Consider the following 26,842-nt stretch of genomic DNA (forward strand, 5'->3'; position numbering starts at 1 on the left):
AGGTGCAGCTATTTGTCTGCATTGCAGACAACCATATCCAAATCCATATCCACAGACAACCATATCCATGCTGGCACATAAACCCTAAGGATGTTCCATATTGAATCTAGTTTCGTTATGTAACTATTTATAGTATAGTAAATATTTATATCTATTTTTTTTTACTGAGGATCACTGATTTATTATTAATCAGGGACAAAATTTTGTAATATCGTGATAAACAATATCCAACCCCTAATATAGTCAGGTCTATTTAATATAGGCAAAACATGAATAAACCAGTAAACCTAGCATATAGGGTGTGTTCATTTTGACCCACCAGTGTGTTACTTTACTAAAGTAACAACATGCAATTTGTTTAAAGTAAAATTATTTGGAAGTTGTTCAAAATACCACCTGATACTGATAGACCACACATTAGTATGTTAGTAACCACAGCAAGAATGTGTTTCTGTCTAAAACATTATCTTTTATATTAGGTAATTTTGTCCCAGATTTTCCCTTACTGATGCGGGTTTTTTACACTGTTATGTGTCGCTTTGATGACGCACAACAGAAGTTAGATTATTGACACTATGAAAACACCACTGACATTTGGTATAATCTATGGTCCAATAAAGAAATCATAAAATATTTACATGGCTGTAATCTATATGTATATTTGTATGACTGCAGGATGACAAAAATAATAAACTGCATAAGGATGTGATAGGATTTGGCAAATGTTGAATGAATGAATAAAAAAGGACTGTACACTTACAGTACATTAATAAGGGCTAGTGCTTGTGCATATTAAACTACATAAAAATGCTATATGTTCTCTGCATTCTGACTGTATGTTCTCCCAGTGAGAATTAATGGCCTATTTTTCCTCATACATGCATGACGCAGATGCTCATAGTGTGTCCGGCATCTGCTGCCTTATATATATGTGGATACGAACCATTGATATTCTGTATTATTATACAGTGCTCTTACTGGATTCTTACTTGACTGGATTATTTACAGAATTCTTACTTGATTCTACTTCTGACATTCCAAAGTAGGGTTTCCCAAAGACAAACCTGAAATGTTTAGCCCGAAAGGCAGAGAAGGAGACTCAAAGCTACTATGTGACTGGCTAAGACATACTTCATATATATATATATATATATATATATATATATATATATATATATATATATATATATATATATATATATATATATATATATATATATATATATATATATATATATATATTTTTTTTTTTTTTTTTCTTCAAGAGTAAGTCGTATTTGTTTTATTTCGGCTAGATTAAAAACAGTTTTTTTTAAACATTTTAAGGTCAAACTCATTAGCCCATTTAAACTATATTTTTTATTATTTTTTTTCGATAGTTTACAGAACCATGACTATTGTTATACAATGACTTGCCTACAATAACCTGCCTAGTAAACCTAATTAAGCCTTTAAATGTCACTTTAAGCTGTATAGAAGTGTCTTGAAATATATCTAGTCAAATATTATTGGCTCTCATCATGACAAAGATAAAATAAATCAATTAGAAATGAGTTATTAAAACTAATATGCTTAGAAATGTGCTGAAAAACGTTTCTTAGTTAAACAGAAATAAACCGGGGTGCTAATAATGGTGCATAAAATGGTTTTCGATGAAAATAATATCGTTTATCTCAATATATTTTGGTGCAATATATTGTACAACAAGTATAGATATCAAGACAGGCTGCTAGTGAGGTGCAAGACACTCATGGTCCATTTATGTAGATAAGGATGACAAAAAATAAAGTAAACTGTGACATTATACTCAAACATCCTCCTTACAAGGAAACCTGCAGGATGTGAAGAAACTGCTGCAGTAAGTCTGGGAAAATATTGAAGCTATTGGAGAAAATGAATGGAGCTGAATATTTTTTTCTGTTAGAATGTATTATTATATATGTATTAAAATAGCTAAAGTTGTATTGATTTACTAGAATTGATGAAGAACAAAAATCGAAAATACTTTAAGACGCCCAATATTTTACAGAGAAGCTACTTAATGTTGGGGTATGAGTAAACTGTGGGAAAGACAAATATGTGTTAGGCAATTATAGAGGAAATGACACAATAACCCAAAAATTGGTTCAGCATGCCCTGCTAAGCTGAAATATGCCATCTAATAATGGCTAATGTTTCATGTGTCATATGATCCCATAGCTCTAAAAATGGCACAGTTCCTTTTCCGTTTTCAAGTTCCACATTCACATAAAGACTGTAGGCATAACACTGGCATAATGCTAGAAAATTGCTGCCAAGCGTCATTAGTCACAAAGACTGCTGGTTTTACAAGATAATAATTAGAAGAAGATGACTACAACATTTTTGTTCATTTGTAACCTGCCGCCAATAGTTTAAAATCTCGTAGTATAAAGAAATTAAAGTGCAGGTCTCAAAATCAACCTTTTTACTTGGTAGCACTGGTGCTTTTCGGAGCATCAGAAAAAAAAAATTGTACTAGTATCCACAAAAAAAAAAATCAGGACTAACAAAGCCAGAAACAACCATCTAACTAATGTGGTAATGACTTGTGCAATTATTACAAAATGAATGTCCAATAATTACAAAATATTAATGATTTTGATGATGACAATAATACTAACAATAGCCCCTTTCACACATACAGACCTTTCCGGAAAATTACCGGCAATTTTCCGGAGAGGTTGTATGTGTGAACAGGTCCTTTTTGAAAATACCGGTAAATTCGTTGTGGCTATTTTCCGGAAAGAGAAGTTGTAACATTACCGGCAATTTGCCGGAATGCTGCGCTGTGTGAACGCAGAAGGAATATTTCCGGAATAAGCGTGTGCACGTCTAGAACGTGCTGACGTAAGACGTCTGCTTTAGCCAATCAGAACAGTCAGACGCATTTACGTCCGCGCGGTTTATGAGAATAAAAGCCTTTGAATATTTTCCCAGACACATTTAGCTGCTAGAAGTTAGTCAGATCACGTTTATATGTTCTTCTTAATGCCAACTGTGTAAATGATCATCGATGAGATGCTTATGATAAGCCGTTGGTTGTTTACCTTCAAGCTTTGCGTGTGCCCATGAAACAGCCTGTGAGCGCCTGCACACGCACATATTATGAACATCTCGAAATGCGAAAGTGATCCTGCGAAAGTTGTTTACAATATTGATCATCCACAGAGTTTGTAATTTAGTCAAATGTTTACAAATACAAGCGCAGCCGTTTAAAGCTCATTTGTGGTGAATGATGTCAGAATTTACCGGTATTTTGGAATGGATGTGTGAATGCTCTTTTCCGGAAAATTTCCGTAACGTCCTCGCCTGTGTGAACAGCGCTTTTTTGAATATACCGGTAAAGTCGTTCCGGAAATTTTCCGGATATTTACCGGTATCACTGTGTGAAAGGGGCTAATGTCAGTGTTCCACTACCATTATTAAAGTTCAGTGTCAGTGTTCCCCTCCCAACGGGCGGAAAGGTCTGTATGTTTGAACACGCCCTTTTTGAAAATATCGGTAAATTCGTTCCATTTCCAGAAAACGAAGTTGTAACATTACCTGTAATTTGCCAGAATGCTGCACAGAAGAAAGATTGCCGGAAATAGCGCGTGCACGTCTAGAACGTGCTGACATGAGACGTCTACTTTAGCCAATCAGAACACACAGACGCATTCACATCCACACTGTTTACGAAGATAAATAAGCCTTTGAATATTTTTCCAGACACATTTAGCTGCTAGATGTTAGTCAGAGAACGTTTCTATGTTTCTTCTTAATGCCAACTGTGTAAATAATTATCGATAAGATGCTTATGATGAGCCGTTGTTTGTTTACCTTAAAGCTCCGCTTCCTTCAGTTGCGTGACGCGTCACACTTGCACGTAAAGCAGCCGGTGAGCGCCAGCACACGCACATATTTTGTACATCTCGACATGTAAAAGTGTTTCTCTATACGGTTTAATCGAAGTTTTTTTTACAATATTTATCCATCCACAGAGTTTGTAATGTAGTCAAATGTTTTCGAATACAAACGCAGCCGTTTAGAGGTCATTTCTGGTTAATGATGTCAGAATTTACTGATATTTTGGAATGGATGTGTGAATGGTCTTTTCCGGAAAAATTCTGTAACGTCCATGTTTGTGTGAACATCGCTTTTTAAAATTCACCGGTAAAGTCGTTCCAGAATTTTTTGGGATATTTACCGATATCGCTGTGTGAAAGGAGCTAATGTGTTGGGGGATTAACACAACATTCAATCCCTTACAGACATTACTTTCATATGCTTCAGTGCCCGAGGACATTTCTGTCCCTTCAAAACAGGAACGCGTGTCTGAATTTTAAAATAAGTACTCTTTAAATCAAAAATTATTGCATTTCCTCAGGTTTGCCCTGATGTTAAGTCAGAATGGGTCACTGACTGCTTTGCTCTATCATGGCCACTCCTCTACCTTCTGCTCACAGCAATACAGTGATGTTACCTCTAGTTGGTGGGAGGAAGGATGAGACTTAACCCTAACCATTTCCTGTTAAAGAACAGATCAGCATCACGATACCCTTTCATTTCCCCCCCCTCTTCTCTGCCAGATATTAATGGTGCTTTAATGTAAGTTTTTTTTTAATGTATGTTTGCAGATGTTTTAATATACATGCTAAGTGAACACAATTTGTTTATCAGAAAAACAAAGCTAAAGTCAGCTATTCTCCTTTAAAAAGGTCTGTTCCGTGTTAGAATGTCCATCTTTGTTTTGGTCTTCGTAAAGCCTGCTAGTTGGCAGTGATGTGTTTATGTACCACTGTGTAGAGTTTCTTCGCTGGTGTTTTGTTTTTCTGAACGCTTCCTTTTTGTACAAACGGTTCAAACTTGCTCATTCTGGGGCAGGAACAGGCGGACGTGAAACAACCTTAACCATAAGGTAAACACAAAATAAAACTTCTGGAGCTCCTTCACTGGACTCCACACGTGTAAACACTGGCTCTAACGGACTCTCGCGGCTCTCAGTCCCGCCCACACTCGTCAGCACTTCCAAGCCAACCAATCACAGTGCCGGCGATGGCCAGGGCATGGGCTATGCTTCACGCGTAGAAGTATAAATCAGCCTTCAGGGATCGATCGGCCAGAGATTGGTATCAGTCGATAATCATATTTCATGACTCTATCGGTACTTGCTGATCTGGCTGGTCTCAATAACCAATCGCAAGTGTTTGTTTACTAGTTTACGTGCAGAGGAGACGCGCATACAGACCTGGATTATACATTGTTTCCATTTTATATCTATAAAAAAACATTCATTTTATACATCAGCAGTACTACAACACCTAAGGAGGTAAATGACGTGATCGGTGCGCTTGCGTCACAGCAGCTAAAATATATACAGATTTGTTATGACCTCTGTTTATACAGTTTATTAGCACTACTGATGGTGTGTTTGTTGCAACCATTGTATATCCAGTATTTTGAGCTGCTGTCGCGTGCGCATGAGAAGGTATGATGCAGTTTGGAAAAATCAAGGTTTTAAAACCGCCAACATTTTCTGTAATACCGTTCCTAAGGTATGTGTAAGATTTTTTATTTTCATTTTTTTTTTTACTGTTTTGCAGTATCTCCAGCAGAAAAGATATCCAAAAAATCTATAGTAAATTGTAAAGAAATCTGTGTTTTTGAAATAAATAAAGACAGCAAAAGCCGGCAGCTAGCTCCCTGCAACTCTCACATGGTTGCCCACTGAAGCTAAGCAGGGCTGCGCCTGGTCAGTACCTGGATGGGAGAACACATGGGAAAGCTAGGTTGCTGCCAGAAGTGGTGTTGGTGAGGCCAGCAGGGGGCGCTCAACCTGCGGTCTGTGTGGGTCCTAATGCCCCAGTACAGTGACGGGGACTCTATACTGCTCAGTGAGTGCCGTCTTTCAGATGAGACGTTAAACCGAAGTCCTGACTTTCTGTGGTCGTTAAAAATCCAAGGATGGCCTTAGAAAAAGAGTAGGAGTTTAACCCTGGCATCCTGGCCAAGCTTTTTCCACTGGCCTCTGTCCATCATGGCCTCCTAACAATCCCCATATCCCAATTGGCTTCATCACTGTGTCTCCTCTCCACCAATAAGCTGGCGTGTGGTGTGCGGTCTGGCGCAAAATGGTTGTCGTCGTGTCATCCAGGTGGATGCTGCACACAGGTGGAGGATGAGGAGATTCACATACTTTAGAGCAGTATTGACAACACCGTGATACTGTGAAACGGTCATATTTTTATCTAAGATTATCATACTGTCAGAATCTTATACCGGCCCATGCCTACTGTGATGCAAGTGGAGCGATCGCCCCTATCTAGTGTATCATTCAACCTCATGACCTTTGCAAGTCTCCTGCATATTCATATTGGCTCTGTGATCCTCGCAAATGAGTTATAATACCCCAGGAATCATGGTGTTGTGAGTGAATGAGCAAGAGAACTGATCGCGAGAGGTACAATGATGCTCTAAGCATTACATTTCTTAGGTTAAATAAATAAAAATAAAATTAAAGATATCTCGAGTGTAAATGTGCTTTTGAGTTTACTAAACTCTGGTTGGAAGTAGGGTTGGACGATGTTGACCAATTTGGCATCGTATAATGTCTCATGTGAAACATAGCGATGGACGATGTCATTGTCATCATAGGTGGAAGTGGGGGTGGTTGTTAAATATTAATTAATTCATAACGAATTAATCAATTGTAGACTACAGTTTTCACTACCTGACCCACACGGTCTTTGCTTTACCCATAACCAAAGCATAAATAAATAAAGTTACAAACAAATGTCCACCTGTCAATCACTTTTTTTCCGCGGAACTCACAAAAAACAGATGTAAAACGCATGGAAAAGCTGCCTTTAGAGAGAAACAATGCAAAGTCACGCACACACATATAGAGAGGCTGCACGTGCCTGTGAAGTGTATTTGTGTGTGTGTGTGTGTGTGTGTGTGTGTTTATAGCAGTTTGACTGATAAATTTGGATTTGTAGTGGAATCGTTAGCGGTGGCGAACAGCATTTCCCATTGTTTACATCTTTGCTACAACATACCGTTAAGGCTAGACACTGTACATGTCATGGTCAATTTTAACAAATAAAACACTTACAGGTTGTGGCTCAGAGTTCACAGCGTCTCCTTGTAGCTGCTCCATCTTTGAGGAGAATTTAACCGAATCCAGCACTGAACTGGGAGAGATTCTGGAAGCTGTTTTGTCAAATCATGCTTGCTATGTATTTTATAATTCTCTGGAACATACTTAATATTGAACTGTAAGCACTTCTGTCTTTGTGCCATGTCATTTGGAAGCCCAAATACAGAAACAGAGAAGCTCTGTGGAAATAGCAGGATGGCATTTTAGCTCTCTCTGCTGTAACGTTACAGCGCCTCTGGCCACGGCCCTTAGCTGCGCAGTGTGTGTGCGTGGTAAACGAAGCTTTGTGATCTTACAAGGCCCAGAAGTATTTTTTGTAGTCCCCAAAATTAGTTCACTGTAGGCTTTGCTAAGCTAACTGATGCTGTTTATGTTCACACAGCTACATTATACATCAACTAAAGTTTATAATATGATATCGTAGTAGACCACCCCTTTAATGAATTGACAACCCTCAAATCCAGCTCTCTCTTGCCAAAAAAGGTAACCTTTAAATGAATCAAACTATTAAAATTTGCTTTAAAATTAAAGACCTTCTATATAAAATGCTAGTTGTTTGACTGTTTTTTGGTGATAAAAAGACTTAAAAACACAAAACTAAAACAGAAAAATTTAGATTCTAACTTTTACTGTAAATAAACAACACCGGCTGCAATTAGGGCTGGGCGATATGGCAAAAATATAATCTCGATATTTATTTTCCATATTGAACGATAATGATATAATCATTACAATCATAATAATCTCTGAATCTAAGATGCTCATAGTTCAATGCAAAGGGAGACATTGATTTTTACAGTGTTAGCTTAGCAAAGCCTATTCACCTTATTCTCTGCCGACGAGTGGGCGGTGCCATTTGAATCTTTTTGGCTCGAGACTTCCGCTCTCATTCACTTCCATTAATTTTTTGACGTTAAAAACTGCTCGTTTTGCTGCTTGATGTTGCAAACGGATATTTTCTTATTATGTTATTCAACTTGGTCTCTATAGTCATGCAAACATTTGTTTGTGGAGCAAGTAGTTTGACCATTTTCTGCCGTTTATTATTCCTAGTCATTTCTTCCATAGGCGACTGAATTGGAAGTTCTAAGACAATCTCGAAAACAGGCGCACTTCCGCATTTTAGAATACGGTCAATAGCGAAAGAAGTTTAGGGGACTACAAAAAAATACATCCAGGTTAATGATGTCATAAACCCTTCAGGTTACGCACATACACCCTGTGCAGTGATGGGGCGTGGCCAGAGGCGCTGTAATGTTATAACAAATATGCTTCCTGGTGATGCGGAGCTAATCTAGCACATTATGTTGTATGTCTGACCAATCAGAGCCTCTTGAGGGCAGGTCTTCAGGGGGACTAGGAAATATGACAGTCGTTTTCATGTTAGCTGAGTAGCTGTATATAATCAAAGTAGGATACATGAAAAAATAACATGATTTTCTACAAATAAAGCATGAGCACACATTGCATAAACACAACCAAGCCTTAAAAATACACTCTGGACCACCTCTTTGATGCTTTCAGATTTTAAAAGATTACCCCAACAATGTCTGAAGCCACAAAAATTCCATTAAATGGCATTAGAGGGTGGCCGAAAATTCAATACATCTCTAATATCAACACACTTTTAGAATCCCTTTGTTGCACATTTCTGCTTTGAGATTGGCTTTTAGATTAATATAGAGTAAAAACGTCCAGAGCTTATCATTGTTATTGACAAATTATATAATACCGTGATTCGATATAATATCATTTATCAACCCAGCCCTAACACTTATTAGTGCTTTTGATGATTAAAGAAATCATGGATGATAAAAACATTTTCCCAGAATCATTTTTGTTGTGTCACACCATGTGAAGACACCAGATTACATTTAGTGTTTGTGCAAACTACTCTTGGGCCATGAACTCGAACTCATGCTGATGATATTTTCCTTTTACAAAGCAGTATGCAAATAGAAGTTCAAACTATTGTGAGTTTATTCCTTCCCCCCTCAAAAGTAGTCAACGGTGTGTGGAAATACAGAAAATGTAATATAATAACCTGTCTTCACACCATTCTGTAGAAAGGCAAATTATGTCACTTCCTGTGTATCACTATTTTGGTTTTGCAATCGATGTAGCAAACAATTTAGGCCACCGTTAAAAATTATACATGATTATACTGTTTGTTTTTTAGATTTAATTATTTTAGTAGATACTGCAAACAAACTGTAAAAATTTTGGACGGTTGCTCATTCTATTTAGTGATATTAACAAGATGAGAAAGGGCAAAACCACTCTGAAAAAAACTGAAAAAAAAAACAATAAAAAAAAAACAAAACAATGGCAAGTAACTGGAAGATGATGAGCAGTTTCTTCATTCTTACAAAACACTGTTTCAGCAACAGCTCACACCCTCCCGTTTTACTAAGAAACACCAACACAGCTGTGTCTCAATGCTTCATCTCTGATATTTATAGAAGTGAATGTCAGTTATGTCTTCAGCGAATATAGACATGGAACGAAATACGGCATATCTGCCTTAGGTGTAAATATATCCTGTCAGACATGCTGCTGACTATTAAATCAATCAGTCAATGATAACCAAACAGAACAACTGACAGCTTTTTTAATGCCAAAAAAAAAAAATAAAATCCAATATATTTATTTAGAAGTATTTATCTTATTTTAAACCCATACTAAGAGGTAGGCATGGGCTGGTATAAGATTCTGACAGTATGATAACCTAGGGTAAAAATATCACAGTATCACGGTTTTGTCATTACTGCTCTAAAATATATTATTTTTTAAATATCTGGGTAAAAAAAAAAAATCAATTTTCCCCTTTGAACACAATATATTTTATTTTGTGAAAGATTTTAAATATTTTGGAGCAGTAAACATGTCAGGCTAAATAATGACCATGAATTATTGACTTCTGCTGTCTTCGTTAGTTTTAAAAACACTTATTTCTTTACAATTTAAAACGACATCTTTGGGGATATTTTCTGCTGGAGATACTGTTGTCCTAAAAAACAAAAACAAATTAAATAAAAAAATCTTATATATACCTTAGGAACAGTATTACAGACAAGTTTGGCAATTTTAAAACCTTGAATTTTCCAAACCGCGGTATACTTTGAAAATAGTTTTTGCCGCATGCCTACTTGGAAGTAGTTTTAGTCAGAAACCAAAAATCTGATCGTGTGAATTTTCTAGGTTCCTCTGTGCATCATCTCTCAGATCCAAAGAAAAAATATATAAATAATAAATAGTTGCAAGCAGCAATTTTAAGATTCAAACATATATATGAACTTGACCACTTTATTAGGTACACCTTACAAGTATCGAGTTGTGATATTTTTCGCCTTCATATTTAGTGATATTTTTTTGCCACTTTTGCCCTCAGAACTGCTTTAATCCTTCATGGAAAATATGCAACAAGGTACTGGAAATATTCCTCAGCGATTTTGGTCCATAGTGACATGATAGCATCATGCAGTTGCTGCAGATTTGTCTGCTGCACATTTATTATGTAAATCTTTCATTCCATCACATCGCAAAGGCGCTCTATTGGATTGAGATCTGGTGACTGTGGAGGCCATGAGTACAGTGAACGGTCTCAGATGATTCGCACTTCATGACATGGTGTGTTATGCTGCTGGAAGTAGCCATCAGAAGATGGATACACTGTGGTCATAAAGGCATGGACATGGTCAGCAACAATACTTTGGTAGGCTGTGGTGTTGACATGATGCTCAGTTGCTACTAATAGGCCCAAAGTGTGCCAAGAAAATATCCCCCACACCATTACATCACCATCAGCAGCCTCAACCATTGATACAAGACAGGATGGATTCATGCTTTCATGTTGTTGACGCCAATTTCTGACCCTACCATCCGAATGCTGCAGCAGAAATTGAGACTCATCAGACCAGTTAACGTTTTTCCAATCTTCTATTGTCCAATTTTGTTGAGCATGTGTGAATTGTTCGAGGCAACAGTACCTAGTGTGAGTACGGCCTCAGTTTCTTGTTCTTAGCTGACAGGAGTGGCACCAGGTGTGGTCTTCTGCTGCTGTAGCTCATCCGCCTCAAGGTTGGACGTGCTGTGCGTTCAGAGATCCTCTTCTGCATACCTCGGTTGTAACGAGTGGTTATTTGAGTTACTGTTGTTTTTCTATCAGCTGGAACCAGTCTGGACATTCTCCTCTGACCTCTGGCATCAACAAAGCATTTGTGCCCACAGTACTGCCGCTCACTTGATATTTTCTCTTTTTCTATGTAAACCCTAGAGATGGTTCTGCGTGAAAATTCCAGTATATCGGCAGTTAGGGTTAGGGAAATACTCAAACCAGCCTGTCTGGCACCAACGACCATGCCAAATTACAATATTACAAACTACAAAATGACAAAAAATTAAATAAACAAAAAAATATTCCGTGCAAACATTCAACTTTGCTGAAGAATTACAATAAAACTGAATATGTAAAAACTACATGAAAATATGTTTACAAAATGAACAATAAACTAACAATTCATAGAACTAAACAGAAAATGTAAATAAAAAGATGTTTTGCTCCAGCTGTGTGGCCTATATGTTAAAACCGCTGTACAATGTCTCAAACTGTTAACACGGATGATCAGACTGTGCTGCGCTCCGGCACTGGGTGTCTCCAGGTTCCTCATGCTGTCATGTGGTTTGGTGGAGATGGGTCAGGTCAGCACAGGGACAACCGAAAGCCAACCATGATGCAATTCACTGGATCTTTCAATGTTTGGAAATCAGCACTCCAGCCCTGCATGAGCTGCTGTGTCATGACTTGGACACACATACTCCAGTGTAAATCAGGAAGAGCAAAAGGCCTCTTTAACACAAGTACACAGCTCACACTGTCTTAATGACTTAATCCAGGGATATGCTGATATCTTGGAATGCAGGGTGGCTGGTAGTCAATATTTATTTAAATGAAAAATTACATTTGAATTAAATGTACATTGTATTATTTATGGCGTTTTTGCTTAATTACTACTTATAACAGACGTTATACTTTTTGGTATACATTTTAATTTTGTTCAGGGTTTAAAATTGCGACCATTCTGGTCGCATATGCGCCCGAAATTTTATCTATGCGACCTTAAAATATATTTGGGAGCATTTCTGCGAGTGCTTAAAATTGTTATGTGCGACCAGTTTTTACTGCAAAATGTTCACCACATGCGCGGATTCGGGAGACATTCACACAGAATGCATCTCTAAGCTCTTCGTCTGCACTTGGAGTGCGAAATATAGCGCTCGGGAATGGTTTAAAACAGTTGTCATGTCAACTTGCTGCAGTAAACAAATCCAAGTCCGTAATACTTGCCCCGCCTTCACGCTCTTCTTATTGGCCCACCACTGCTCTAGCACTAAACGTGAATGATTGGTTAATATCAGCTGTCAATCACTCAGCCAGTGCCTTCTGGCTTCGGATGACAGAGAGCTACTACCACGAAAAATTGTAAAGCGCTGAAGATGAGAATGAAGATAACACTGACAGATTTAGTTTTAGAAACCATGGCATCTACAGTTACAAATAATGACACATCTTACTAGTGATCATGTACTGAATGTTAATTCACTACACTTTTCCAAGAGTAGAAGACTTCCATTGGCTTCAAGTCTGCTATGAAAAGTCTGTGGGATGGAGTTTTCAGGTAACTGTTTGCCACATCTAGCACGAGAGCTTCTGTTTAATCCTTCATATAATCGCCAGATGCTGTCCGCCGTGCAAGTGGCAGCTATATGTCATATTTAACACTACATACACCATCGCAAACAGGCTTGCACTGAGTAAACTAACATCGCTATACTCCTAAAAAGACCAGTATTGCTATTAACATGTATGCATATAATAAGGTACAGTATGTCAAAAGCAACAGTGCAATATAAGACAGCACTTGTGAGAACAGCACAGTTATACCATTAACAGATTCATTCAAGCAGTGCGTGCAGGGCCGGTGAGCGCTCAGTGTATGCTTTGATCACTCAGTTATGTTATAAAAATGTATTTTCTTGTGATAACGGGATTTCGTTGAGACATATTTTCCTCACGCTTGCATATATATATATATATTAATTTTTTTTTTGCTTGTTAGTTTGATTACTGTTGATTTCAAATACAATAAATAGGTTTCTATAAAACTTGTAGTAATGGTGCTCATAATTGGTGGGTGCAACTAAATTTTAGTTGATGCGGCTAAATTTTTAAAGTTAGGAGCACCGGTGCCACCAAGCAAAAAGGTTCATTTCGAGCCCTGTTGTTGTTTAAATAGTTGTGACTAAGACAGACTTCTATCTTTATTAGACCAACAGTGAGCAAAAGGGATAATGAAAGCATAGTTTGCTAAAACAGGCACTGCTGCTCACTGCACCATCAAAATTAAAGTTGACTGAGCCGTCAAGATTAAAGTAATTTCTCGTAAATACACACAAACTGAAAAATGTTTCAGCAGATATTTTTATTTAAAAAATGCCAAATATTGGCCGATATATCGGCCTTGGCAATATGTCGGTTGACCGATAAAAGTGGAACTACAAGAAGATTATTCTGGAAAGAGGACAATCAGGTCCATCCATCCATCCATCCATTCATCAAGATAGATAGTGTTGAAAGAATTGTGATTCTCAATTTATCCAGAATCATACAGCCCTAACAACAACAAACAAACAAACAAACAAACAAACATACTAAAACATTGTAATATTATTCATATTTTGCAGTTGGATCAAGAAAAATAAAGACACATACATTAATCATATTGCATTTCTTGTAGGGCTGGATGATATGGCAACAATTTATATCACGATTAAGGGTGTAACAATATGCGTATTCGTATTGAACCATTCAGTACGAGACTTTCAGTTTATTACGCATTACAAACCGAACGATTCAGACTAATATCTAAAAAGATAAAAAAGAATAAGTGTACAAAATCTAATGTTTTCAGTGCAACAACGCTCAACAAGGCATCCCAAATGACGTGACAGGCAACATGCTGCCTTCCCCGCCCACCTCCAAACAAACACTACCTAACCCTAACCCTAAAGTCTATGATACCTCCAGGCTCCTATAACTTTTCTTTAATAAAGTACAAAATAATTAATGTTTACTTTTTATTTGTATACAGCCTTTACAAACAGATGAGTATATTCTGGTTGCTTTTCATCTTGAATGTCCCTTAAGGGTTCTATCTATTTATATTTGTGTAGGTAATTACCTAATTAAATTAAAAGGTTTAACATTAAACAGTTCTTATATTTTTATATAGTCTATTTATATAGACTAATATTTTATATAAGACATTTTCATTATTTAACAGATTTAATACCTGTATTAATCGCATTCTTTCTATTTCATCAGCTTTGCAATAACCTGATTCTTGATAAATATGTTTGTGAATTTTATTTTGTAAGTTTGCTCGAGTGCTGTACCAGCATGCAGCGAGTTTGTGTGTGCGAGTGTTAATTTGGGTGTTTATGCGAGGATCAAGTATATACAAAGATCGAGTTTTATGTGTGCGGGTACAGTATGTGAGTGTATGCATGCATCAAGTTTATATGGACATTTGAAGTCAGATTTATTAGCCCGCCTCAATTATTAACCCCCTGTTTATTTTTTTCTTTAATTTCTGTTTAACGAAGAGAAGATTTTTTCAGCACATTTATAAACATAATAGCTTTAATAACTACTTTCTAACTGATTTATTTTATCTTTGCCATGATGACAGTAAATAATATTTGACTAGATATTTTGCAAGACACTTCTATACAGCTTAAAGTGACATTTAAAGGCTTAATTATTAGGTTAACTTGGCAGGTTAGGGTAATTAGGCAGGTCATTGTATAACGATGGTTTGTTCTGTGGACTATCGAAAAAAAATTGCTTAAAAGGGCTAATAATTTTGACCTTAAAATGTTTTTTAAAAAACAAAAAACTGCTTTTATTCGAGCCAAAACTAAACAAATTAGACTTTCTCCATAAGAAAAAATATTATCAGACATACTGTAAAAATTTCCTTGCTCTGTTAAGTGAAGTCTATTCATAAACTAATTTCAAGAGGAGCACACGATTATGATTGAACACGGCTGGTTCTGCATTAGCATGCATGATCCACCAATCAGGCCATTCCTAACCCACTATAAAGAGCCAGGGTTTTTTCACTACAGTCATCTTCAATTTGAAGAATCCCCCCTTCCACCCCTACCTTTTCACCTTTCCCTCCATAGGGCAGCACGGTGGCCCAGTGACTAGCACTGTCGCCTCACAGCAAGAACGTCCCCGGTTCTAGTCCTTCAACAGGTCGGTGGTCGTTTCTGTGTGTAGTTTGCATGTTCTTCCTGTGCTTGCGTGGGTTTTCCCCGGGTCCTCCGGTTTCCTCCCACATTCCAAAAACATGCACAACAAGTAAATTGATAAATCTAAATTTGCAATACAGGTAATCTCATACTGCAGCATATCTTGTAATAGCATTCAATTTTTAGTCATCAGCTCTTATCAAGGGGGAGTTGTCGAGATCTACCTGAGCTCGAGGCTCCCCTCTCTTCCTCCAAACGGGAGGGAGCCCAGGACTCAAGAACCTTCGAGCTCAGGGCTCTCTCCCGGGACAGCATGCCAAACTTGCTTATAATCAATCATCAGCTAAGCGTGAACTCTTGAAACATCACTTGGGAAATATTTAAAAAAAGAAAGAAAGAAAAAAGATAATCAAAGGGGGGCTAATAAGTATGACTAACTGTATATGCGCAAGTTTCATACATGTTTTGAACATATAGGTTTATGCGAGTCATTTATAGGTGTATATGCACGTTTTGATAAGTGAAGTTTGATTTAAATCCTACATGGCGCCTCATCTGTGTTTGCTTTATTGCCTTCTCTTCTGACACTGCTGGTTTCGGTGTCAATGTGGTGATGGTGAGGCGAAAAACTTTTATGATGCCTCATCTTCTGCTCTCAGTATGTTCTATTGGGTGGAACACATTCGATGTGTTCCCGCTGCTAGTAGGCAACTCTCTCCCGCACATTTTGCAGAGCACCGGAACTATAAGTTTATCTGAACTTAAAAAGCCGAACCACTTCCACACCTCTGCATTAGTCTTTCCTCTCTCATCAACTAATTCATTTGCATTCTTACTTGTAGAAGCTTATTTATTCTCATCTGTATTCAGGGCACTCATTTTGTAGCTAAAACTTTCTGCGAAGGAGCTGCTGAGCGCTGGCAGCATGTCTGTGATGTATGACATCACGCAAGTGACATCATGCTCTTTCTGACGGCTGAGCATTCAAAGTTATTCAGTGACAAATGATACAATGTATAAGATCTTATCCATTTAATAAAATATGTATATGCAAACTTATATCAAAATACTGGAAATGGGTTTAAAAATCATATCATCGTTATTGAAAAAAACTATCGCGATATACCTTGATATATTATTGTCCAGCCATAATTTCTTTATTCTTCTGTCATCATCAAGATCTATCAATATCACGATAGACAGGTCAGCAACCACTTCTATACATAATATTATATTACTAGAGTTTCCCATTACTGTTAGAAGAAGCCCAATTGAATGCTGAGTGTTAAACTTTGGTGCAAAACTCCCGTCATTTTTTGCCCACTATAAGTGCAAAACAAAAATGAAGTAGAGGTTGATGTATACATGTTATTTCTCAGATAATGTTAGCAGGTTTGAGATGATATTTCTGTCTGAGGGGATTTCCTCGCGTTCTCCAGGATGCCTGTGAAGTGCACATTGTATTAAATGGCTGGAAAGTAAACAGGAAGTGCTGTCGAAAAAGGGTGACAACTGGATTATACTAGAGACAAAGCATTTCTCCAATAAAGCCTTTTAAAATGTTGATGGAAATTTGTCAAAATGATTCCACATTAGATCTCTGGGGGAACTACGGGGAAAAAAGGGAACCTAAAAGTTTGCTTGAAAACAATAAAGCATGTTGTTTCTGGCTGGGTTTTGTCTATAACTGGAATGGATTGTTGTGAGGAGGAGGAGGAATTCAAACCTAATACTCATTTTTGTGATTTTAATGGCAGTACTTTGATATTAGAACAGAACTAAAGTTATTGAGGCATAAACAGGGTTTTTAAATAACATCTACACCAGAGTGCAGTTTTCATCTTCTTAATTCAATTTCAGCAAATCCATAATAGTCTTTTCATGTTCATCCAAAATGATGATGCTTTAAAATAAATTTTACACAAAAAAAAAAACAGAAATACATAAAATATTAAGAGTGGTTTAATCACGATTGCTTTATACCAGTGGTTCTCAAACTGTGGTACGTGTACCACTAGTGATACATGGGCTTCCTTCTAGTGGTACACGGATGAATCAAATATGTCATATGTACAAGCTAAATTTATTTTAAAATGTATCAAAAATTATTTATATGTGAATATAATGACATATAGCCTTTATTTATAAGGTCCAGGCAACATTTCCAGGTGTTCTTTAAATTTAAGCACATGAATTTTTATTTAATTATTTATTTTTTTAAAGAACAGTAGCCGACCATGTTTAACTTTTAAAAGCACATTTTAATTTAAATGTTGACGTTTTAGTTTTTATACACGTAAGCACAGTACAGTGTTAATGTTCAAACTATTTATAAGGTTTAAAAGTAGCTGACAATAATACATAGTCTTAATAATAGGAATTAATCTGCATCATTTTTATTTTTTAACCTGAACAGAGCTGTAGCTGCTTTACTGGGCCACCTACGTTACTGTATTTCAATTTTGCTCATTATGGGGGTACATGGAGAGACATTTTTTTTTCTGAGGTGGCACTATTTGCTTGATGCACAAGGTTCCGTAAGGTTCATTCTTGCATTCTGGCTTCTACAAGAACCAATTGGGTTTACTCTTGCATGTTAAGCTGGTAAGGTTAACAGGGTTTCTGCAGGTTTAATTAAGTCAAAATTTAAGACTTGTTAAGACCCTTTTAAGACTATTATGAATAAATTTTATACTTAAGGCTCCTATAAACCGGAACGCTTTTCATTTGCGTTTATCAGCAGCGTTTTATGAGACGTTTTCCTGCATTCAAACCCAAGCAATTTTCACTGGCGTCAAGCAGAAGAGTATGCAAAATCACTCTTTGACGTTAGATGGCGCTGCACAACTTTAAGCTTTCGACACCCGCTTGTAACACAGAAGAAGAGAAAGAGAGGAAGTTCACACGCTTGTTGCTAAAGTTACTGGTGACTCGAACAAGCATGGTTCAAGTAGCAGCTCCAGCTCTAGCGATGAAGAAATGATTATTGTTCATCAGAGCAATAAGCAGCTCCACGTTTATATCGCCTCTGGGCATCTTCTTCAATGTGCGCTCGCATTGACAGTTTTACGCTTGAGCGCATCCAAGTGCTGTTAACTGTAACTTCAGCAGCTCTGTGCACGTGAACAAAAGTGGCAACCTGATTGGTGGAGAAGGTTTTAACGCAGCGCTTCAAATAAAATTAAAAAAAAAAACGAGCATGAGGCGTTTTTTTTTTTTTTTAGATGAAGTTTTGCGCGTTGGTGTGCGCGATCACATTGGCGCCCTTTATTTAGTCACGAGGCGTTAAACGTCGATGGAAAACGAGAGCAAAAAACGTCTAGGTGTGCACGGACCTTTACACAGGGCTAAACACTAATGATTATTTCTAATGGCTCGTTCCGTTGCCACAAAAAAAAATAATAATAAAAAAAAAATCTAATGTAAATGTTTCTTACCAACATATTTTAATGTGTCAAAACAAGAAAACTCTAGTTGTATACACTTTTTTAGCATGATTTTTTTTTAAATGACAAGTTTAACATTGTTAAAAGTTTATTTATTATGAACAAAATCACATAAATGATCAAAAATATACATTTGTTGACTTTTGGTCCAAATTTTTTGAGTATAATGTATCATGTAAAGTGATATGTGGCTCTGTTATTATCATGAGGAGTCGTGTAACTGTTTTTAGGTTTTCTTTCCCTGATAAGAAATTGCTATAAAAACGTAGCTTTACTTAGAGGAAAATTAAGACCTGTTTAAAACCATTTTAGACCTACAAGACAATATTTCAGCAAATTTAAGACTTTTTAAGGCCTTAAATTTTGTTTTTTAAATTGAAGACATTTTAGGACTTTAAGACCCCGCGGGGACCCTGGTTAAGCTTCTGCTTATATTTGCTGATCAACGTTGAAATAAAAAATCTCCTAATCCTGTAAAAGGGATCATGCCTCTTCAGGATTAATTAACTTGATTCATATTGATTTATTTCTCAATCTAGCAATGTGTCTGAATTTTTAGTTTTATTTTCATCCTTAATTTAGCCAGAAAAATCCCATTGACACACAGTCTTTTCTTTCAGGAAGACCTGGTCAAGTAGTACATAAAGCAAATTACTGTACACTTGCTTTTCGAACCAAAAAGTTAAGGTAACTCAAACCATTTGAAGAAACCAATTGCAACAAATCAATTAAGTTCAAAAATTAATCCTAATAATGAGTACTGTGAGCCTAATCCACTTCAATACACAAAGCAATTTGAGCACAGTAAACCCCAATAAATAAAAAAAACTCAAACCAACAGAGTACTGTAAAACCCAAAAAGTTAAGGCAACTCAAACCGTTTGAGGAAACCGATTGCTACAAATCATTTGAGTTATTTAAAAAATAATAATAATAATCTATAGGAGTACTGTGAACCTCATATGACTGGGAAAATACTTCACTTGCATGTGGCGCTCCTTGAAAATAATCCTGCTCCAGCACACCTGTCTGTAATTATCAAGTAATTGTGAACACCTTGTTTAGCTGGTTCAGGTGTGTTTGACTGGGGCTGGAGCTGAAATCTGCAGCATGGTAATCCGCCAGAAGAATGGCTGGTTATCCCCTGACCTCATTTGTGTAAGTCAATAAACAAAAAGGTATGAAGGTAAAAATACAACATGGCTTTAAATTGTTTCTGAAGTTTCTTTCAGATATACATTCACAATAGCTCTACCAACTCAAAATAAACAATTCAAATTGAAAATGAGTAGACTATAATGTTTTTTTTAAACAAAGTTAAACCAGCTTTCAGCCAGTTACCCTAAATACCCTAAGTTCCATATAGCAGCCATCTTTGTTATGAAGAATCCCCCCTTCCACCCCTACTTTCCTAGATGAGTGGCAGGGTGGCCCAGTGGTTAGCACTGTTGCCTCACAGCAAGAACCTCACTGGTTCTAGTCCTTACCAAGCCAGCTGACGTTTCTGTGCCGAGTTTACACGTTCTGCCCATGCTCATGTGGGTTTCCCCCGGGTCCCCCAGTTTCCTCCCACTCTCCAAAAAACATGTAACTTAAGGTAATTGACTAATACAAATCTGCACCATAGACATGCTCCTAGTAAGTAGTTATCTCTTAAGAGCAATCACTATCTGTTCATTAGCTACTACAGCAGGGGAGTTTTTGAGATGTACCTGAGCTCAAACTCTCCTCTTGCCTTGCAAACGGGGGTGGGTGGGAAGGGGTGGGGGTTGGGACCCTGGGCTTGAGGATCTTAAGAGCTCAGGGCTCTCTCCCAGGACAGCATGCCAAACAAGCTTTATAATCAATCATCAACTAAGTGTGGACTCTTTAAAAACAGGAAATATCAAACATGAAGTGCTGCTTATGAGCTTGTATGATTTCTTTGTCTCATGGACAAAGTGATGACATGTAAGTATTCTGTGGTAGGGCTAAGCGATTTGGGGAAAATATGTAATTGTGATTTATTTTTTTTTTAAAAGACATTGCGATTTTGATTTGATTTGCAATTTAATTTTGTAGTCAAGCGTCAGCTCAATATTCTGTATCGTAGCTTCTTACTGCTAAAATGCAGTGAGTGTTCCTTTAAAAAAAGGAACAAAATAAATTAACTCCAACTTCTATTCATATTTGTTGATAAATATTTAGAAATCATTTTTCTCTAGAGCAAACAGTAGTGAGTTATGGTGTTAGTTATCTCCTGGTGCCTCCTGGTGTTTTTTTTTATAAGATGTAACAGCTGCAAACAAGCTACTAGATTGAGTGTCACTGGCAATACTTTGTCGACTTTTTATTAAATTTAATAATACATATACATTTCATATTGCAGCCTTTTGCGATTAGATAATCGCAACATTTAAAATTTCGATTACGATTCGATTAAATCGCACAGCCCTAGTATTACTAGTTTTAGACATTGAATGGATTTGTTAGTTTATTGTTCATTTTATAAACATATTTCCATTTATTAAGTAATTGCAACGTTTCAAATCAAGATTGTGATTTGATTTTGATTAAATCGCACAGCCCTAGTACTCTGGAGCTGCAATACTGGCCACACAAATAAGCTGCGGTCACACTAAAGCATGCAAAATTCTGTCGTACAGCGCTGCGAAAAAGGGCGGGATTAAACAAGATGATTAGACATTTAAAAAAGCAAGCGATTGGTCCACGTTTTAAATGTCTGTCCAGAGAGGTCATGTTTTGATCCTCGGTTGGCCTCACGCAATCATCATCGCAGGTCAGAGTTCACCAAGCTTGAACCTTCCAATGCAGCAAAATGCGAAACTTGCCATACGACCTTACATTTCCGGTCTGACACATTCGCATGCATATGAATGGAAGTCTATAGGGAGAAAAGTCCAGTGTGACAGCAGCTTTAGCATGATATTTGTCAGTGAATCTCAGAATATGTGCATAAAAAGCTTGTTCTTGTCAACAATCACTCATTACTCCCATCATGTGATCAGTGATTTCTGGTTCCAGCTGCACTGTTCGGAGCAGACAATTTCATTCATTATGTAATATATACACTGTATACAGGTCATTGTTTAACACCAGGCACACTAACTACTTGGGCTACACAATGTATAGAAAAATTCATTATTCTTCGCGTCATAGTCCCCCTCATATTTAGAGACAGTCCATTTAGAAACTATAATTAATAATTATATGAACATAAATTTTTGGATCTCATTCGAAGAGAAAACATGATTTATGGCCCTTTCCTGATTTATTACAGTGTGATGTGGACAACAACCCACTTGATTCCATAGTCTAACTTTTTGACATACATTTCTTCTCTACATCAGTGAAATTCATAGTTCTTCTTACACTGAAATATGCCATTATATTTACCTAACTTCACTATAATTTCAAATAAAGGAAAGAAAAGTTTGTCCCAATTTCCATTTCACACTTACTTGAAAGATGTAGTAACAATGAAAGCCCACAATGTTAGAAAGTGATTGAGTTGTTGTTGCGTCAAAAGTGAAAATACATGATGAAACGCATGCAAGAAATCTCTGAATGCAGAAGTAGCACTGAAACTTCCCACCGGTAATCAGAGTCAATGTTTGACCGCTGACTGGCCTTGAAAGCCATGCAATAATTCATGATATTAATTATACATTATGCTGAAATGTTCCCAGATTTGGGATCCTAGATTGAAAATGATTTAACTGAATGAATAGTTTGTCCTTGATTTCAAATTATTTAAAGGGACACTTACATTTTTAAGCATCTGGAAACTTGCAGAAGGGTGATAAATCAATTGATAGAGAATTGAGGAATGATTCGACATAAATTCTGAGATATCCCAAATGTATTGAATTGGTCTGAGGTTTTATTTGTAAAAGGCAGAATTCTGCTTGCCTCCAATTTCTTACACATACAACTTGAACCTAAAATATTCATTAATACATTTAGGAAAGGTTGATGTGAATTTAAAGCGTGTTCAGCTGTGTTTACTTTAAACTCAAGGCATAAAAACAGAGGTGCTAATACATATGACCACTTACATGTATACAGTACGGTGAAAATTTCGCCATCTACTGTCAAAAACTAACCTCAGAATCCATTCCTCAGATAACAGTGATGCATTCCAAAAATCTAAGATCCCATGAATGGCAATGCATCAATGCTTCAAAACACTGGCAAAGAAACTTAACACAGTGGAACACTGAAATGCTAATATGCAATACAGGTTACCAAAATGTTATTGCGGAGCAACACAGACCAAACACAGAAGTATAAATGCTCAAAATGGCTTTGGCTTCATGAAATAGGATGTAGTATGAGATATGGTGATCAATTAATCCAGAACTATAACTTAAGCCACCTTTGCACTGCACACGACTAATGACAAGCAACAGACTGGAAGTCATTAATTTTCAATGGAGAGTAGTCCGGGAGCTGCGCAGGGTGATCACAACTTATAACACAGAATTAAACACACATTTTGCAAACTACACAGAACGAGGCAACAATTTTATATACACTTACAGGTTATGATTCAGAGGATGATTCAGAAATTGGTCCATTTGTACTGTAAAAGTTTCTGACAAAATCCCTGTCAAAGTTTAACAAAGTCACATACATAATAGTATCTGGTGCTCCTTCAATAGCAAACGGTCGACGAATCCCGTGTTGCAGAGTAGGTTATTGTATCAACAATCCGAAAAATTACAGGAACAAACATGACTAGCTTGTCTATACTGTGGTATTGTTGTGAAAATTAACTTTAACCCTTTATTTCCCGCAGCCGAATCTCCATCTCTCAGTGATAATCATCTTCGAGTCATGATCAGTCCCATGATCCCCAGCACCTCCGCTAGTGTGTGGACGGAAAGCGCCGCGTGCACATTTTAACAGAACTGGAACCACATATTTGGTAATGTACCGTTTTGACGTCGATGTGATTAAACAAAAGATCCGAACCCAACTCAATTCATTTATTCGACTCTGAGTCTACTATTTCGCTAAAGAATCAATAGTTCTAAAAATGCTGAACTTTTGGATTTAAACCTCAGCTGGATGTTTTCATTCACTTAGTGCTTTGTTACACACCACATGGAAGCTCGTTTTCAAAAACCCATAATAGGAGCTCTTTAAGCAAATTATGACGGAGTTATGATGGGTTTATGGGTGCCTTGAAGAGGATCCCCTTTAGCCATTTGCTGCTGGTGTTTTGTTAGTCGTACTAATTGCTTGATCCTATAATGCAGGGCTGCACAATATTGGAAAACTCTAACACTGCAAACTTTTTTTTATTCTGCGATAGATAGATAGATAGATAGATAGATAGATAGATAGATAGATAGATAGATAGATAGATAGATAGATAGATAGATAGATAGATAGATAGATAGATAGATAGATAGATAGATAGATAGATAGATAGATAGATAGATAGACTTAACATTCCATATACTCACGATCTGACTATTGTGAATGATCACATTGTGATATCGATGCTGTAACGATATATTGTGCAGCTCTACTTCATTGTTACTAGCAACAAGCTTTTTTTTAAGCAACAAACTTTATAAATATTAGTAGTTTGCCCTTCTAGTACATCCTACCTAGCAAGAATACTGCTAAGCAGTGGTATGTAATGCTAAATTTAAAACAAAACAACCACTCAAAATCTTTAAAATAATTTAAATAATTTAAAATATATTTTTTTAATATCTATATTGTGTTTTTGAGAATCAATACAGTATTGAGAAACAATACAATACAATACTCATGTGTACCAATATATTCTGCACCCCTTATGACAAGGACTTGGTAAATCACAGATCTCTCTTTTAAATGAATATGTTCTATAGCATACTTCACAATAATGTATTTGTGCCAATACCTTTTCTTTTTTAAGAAAAGCTTTTCTTTTTTAATTACTTATACAAAATAACACCATAATAAATGTTAACTAAATAGCATGGTTAAAAAAATTGTACACACAAATGAATATGTTAGGAAAATATATTAAATTAAATTATAATAAAGAATTAAAAATCAAGAGAAATATAAAAATATATATTTTCAATTTTGTTTAATGTTATAGTTTGTAAAAGTTTTTTTTGCAATACTTCATTAGAATTTAAATGCATTATCATAATTATTCCTAATGATGTTCGGCAGGGCTGCACAATTCTGGCTTAAATTACAATCACAATTTTTATTTTATTTATTTATTAATTTTTTTTTTGCATAAAATAAAGATCACAATGTTCTCAGGATTATGTAGATGTAAAATAAAAGTTAGTATGAGTAGCCTATTATTATTGTTATTTCTAAAAGATACGGTAAAACAACAATAATAAAATTAAGTAGGTTCTGTTCAAGTGTCCACTTCTGTAAAGTGGACATCATGCATGCGCATCCTCTCTGTGGTAAACACAACTCACTGACACTGTAACAAATATGTCATTACATGAAGACAGAAATAAAAAAATTTGGGTGAATGATTACTTATTAATAATTAATTTGGAGGTGTCCATTTTGCTGAGTAATGTAAATAAAACAATAAGAAGACTTGTGTAACCGCCTTTATGCTTCTCTGCTGAACTTTAATTGCCTGAATCATAGACATGCTGGATTAAGATCATGTGGAGTGTCGATTTGAGATTGTGATTTTTTTTTCCGATCAATCGTGCAGCCCTAATGTTCGGTGACAAATCTCCTATTTCAATTAGCATACCTTTCTAATAAAACTGTTTTGTTTAAGTGCATCAAAATGTATTTGACTGAGAAATGGTAAAAAATACATTTTTAAAAGGGGGAATTTTTTAAAGTCTTTGTCACAATTTAAAGTCCTAAAATAAAAGAACTACACACTACGCTACTTGGGGTTTGTCGCATTAAAAGGGAACACCCTATGTGTTGTGCTTCTATTACTACAGGCTTTTAGAAGAAAGCAAGAAAAAATAGAGAAAAAAAAAGCTCCTATTTGTAGATATTGCACAAGATGAGTCACCGTGAGACTACTACGGTCAAGTGACTTGTGCTAAAGCAACTGTAACAGATCCACCCTGACCTGAATCAAACACACATGTCTGTGTCACACATCCCACACCACAGGGTGTTTGTGCTTAGATCACACATCTTTAAAGATCCGATATTTATGTGAAACACGCTGTGACCTTCGTGAGGAAGTGAGCTCCACCCAAAAAGTGTGTCAAAGACCAAAAGCACACTTGTAGGTTTTATTAGCGAACTTTCCCACAAACTTTTTTTGTTAATGTTACTTGAACTGCTTATTGTCATAAATAAAAACTAAACAAATAAATAAATTCCTGAACAACACTGAATTTGACCATATGCATACTTATGCATATGCATTGCATTAATAAATAAACAAATTAATGAATATAATTTTGAACAGCACTCTCTTGAAACACTGAATTTGATAGATAGATAGATAGATAGATAGATAGATAGATAGATAGATAGATAGATAGATAGATAGATAGATAGATAGATAGATAGATAGTAAATAAATAAATAAATAAATAAATAAATAAATAAATAAATAAATAAATAAATAAAAGCAACAATCCAAGCAATAGACACCAGCACAAACCTTGTAAACTTGTCCATACGTCCCATTTCCGACCACTTCTATGAGCTCGAATATCCCCGCAGGATCCTGAAATAAAGAATTACATGCATTGTCCGATAAGATTTCAATAAAGCCAAGATGTCCACAGTGTTATCTAAAGTTGGCAGGCTGCCGTGATTTGAGACGCGCTCATGTTTTCACTCTGCTTAAACATCTGTGACAGTTTCATTTCCATTTTAAATGCGATTGGCAAGTGAAGAAAAGTACAGGAATGTATTTTCCCGACACATAACTAGAGTTTAACGACTACTCTAA

At 36.3% G+C, this 26,842-nt stretch overlaps 1 protein-coding gene and 1 long non-coding RNA gene across 8 annotated transcripts in view; one reads left to right on the forward strand and one right to left on the reverse strand.

The window, feature by feature from the left end:
* The window catches only part of si:zfos-2326c3.2, a 121,095-nt gene that overhangs the window by 93,969 nt on the left and 284 nt on the right, over positions 1-26,842 (reverse strand). For all 7 annotated transcript variants that reach the window (XR_015507034.1, XR_015507035.1, XR_015507037.1 and 4 more), the window contains exon 2: positions 26,549-26,614. Coding sequence is in view for 4 of the 7 variants with exons in the window: in XM_087281046.1 (XP_087137172.1) it covers positions 26,549-26,614 (66 nt within the window). In the remaining 3 variants the exon portion in view is untranslated. The remainder of the gene's footprint in view (positions 1-26,548; positions 26,615-26,842) is intronic.
* The window catches only part of LOC147840770 (uncharacterized), an 821,899-nt gene that overhangs the window by 88,336 nt on the left and 706,721 nt on the right, over positions 1-26,842 (forward strand). The window lies entirely within an intron of this gene.

Source organism: Danio rerio, chromosome 14 (assembly GCF_052040795.2).
Source record: "Danio rerio strain M-AB ecotype USA chromosome 14, GRCz13ab, whole genome shotgun sequence".
Taxonomy (NCBI): Eukaryota; Metazoa; Chordata; class Actinopteri; order Cypriniformes; family Danionidae; genus Danio; species Danio rerio.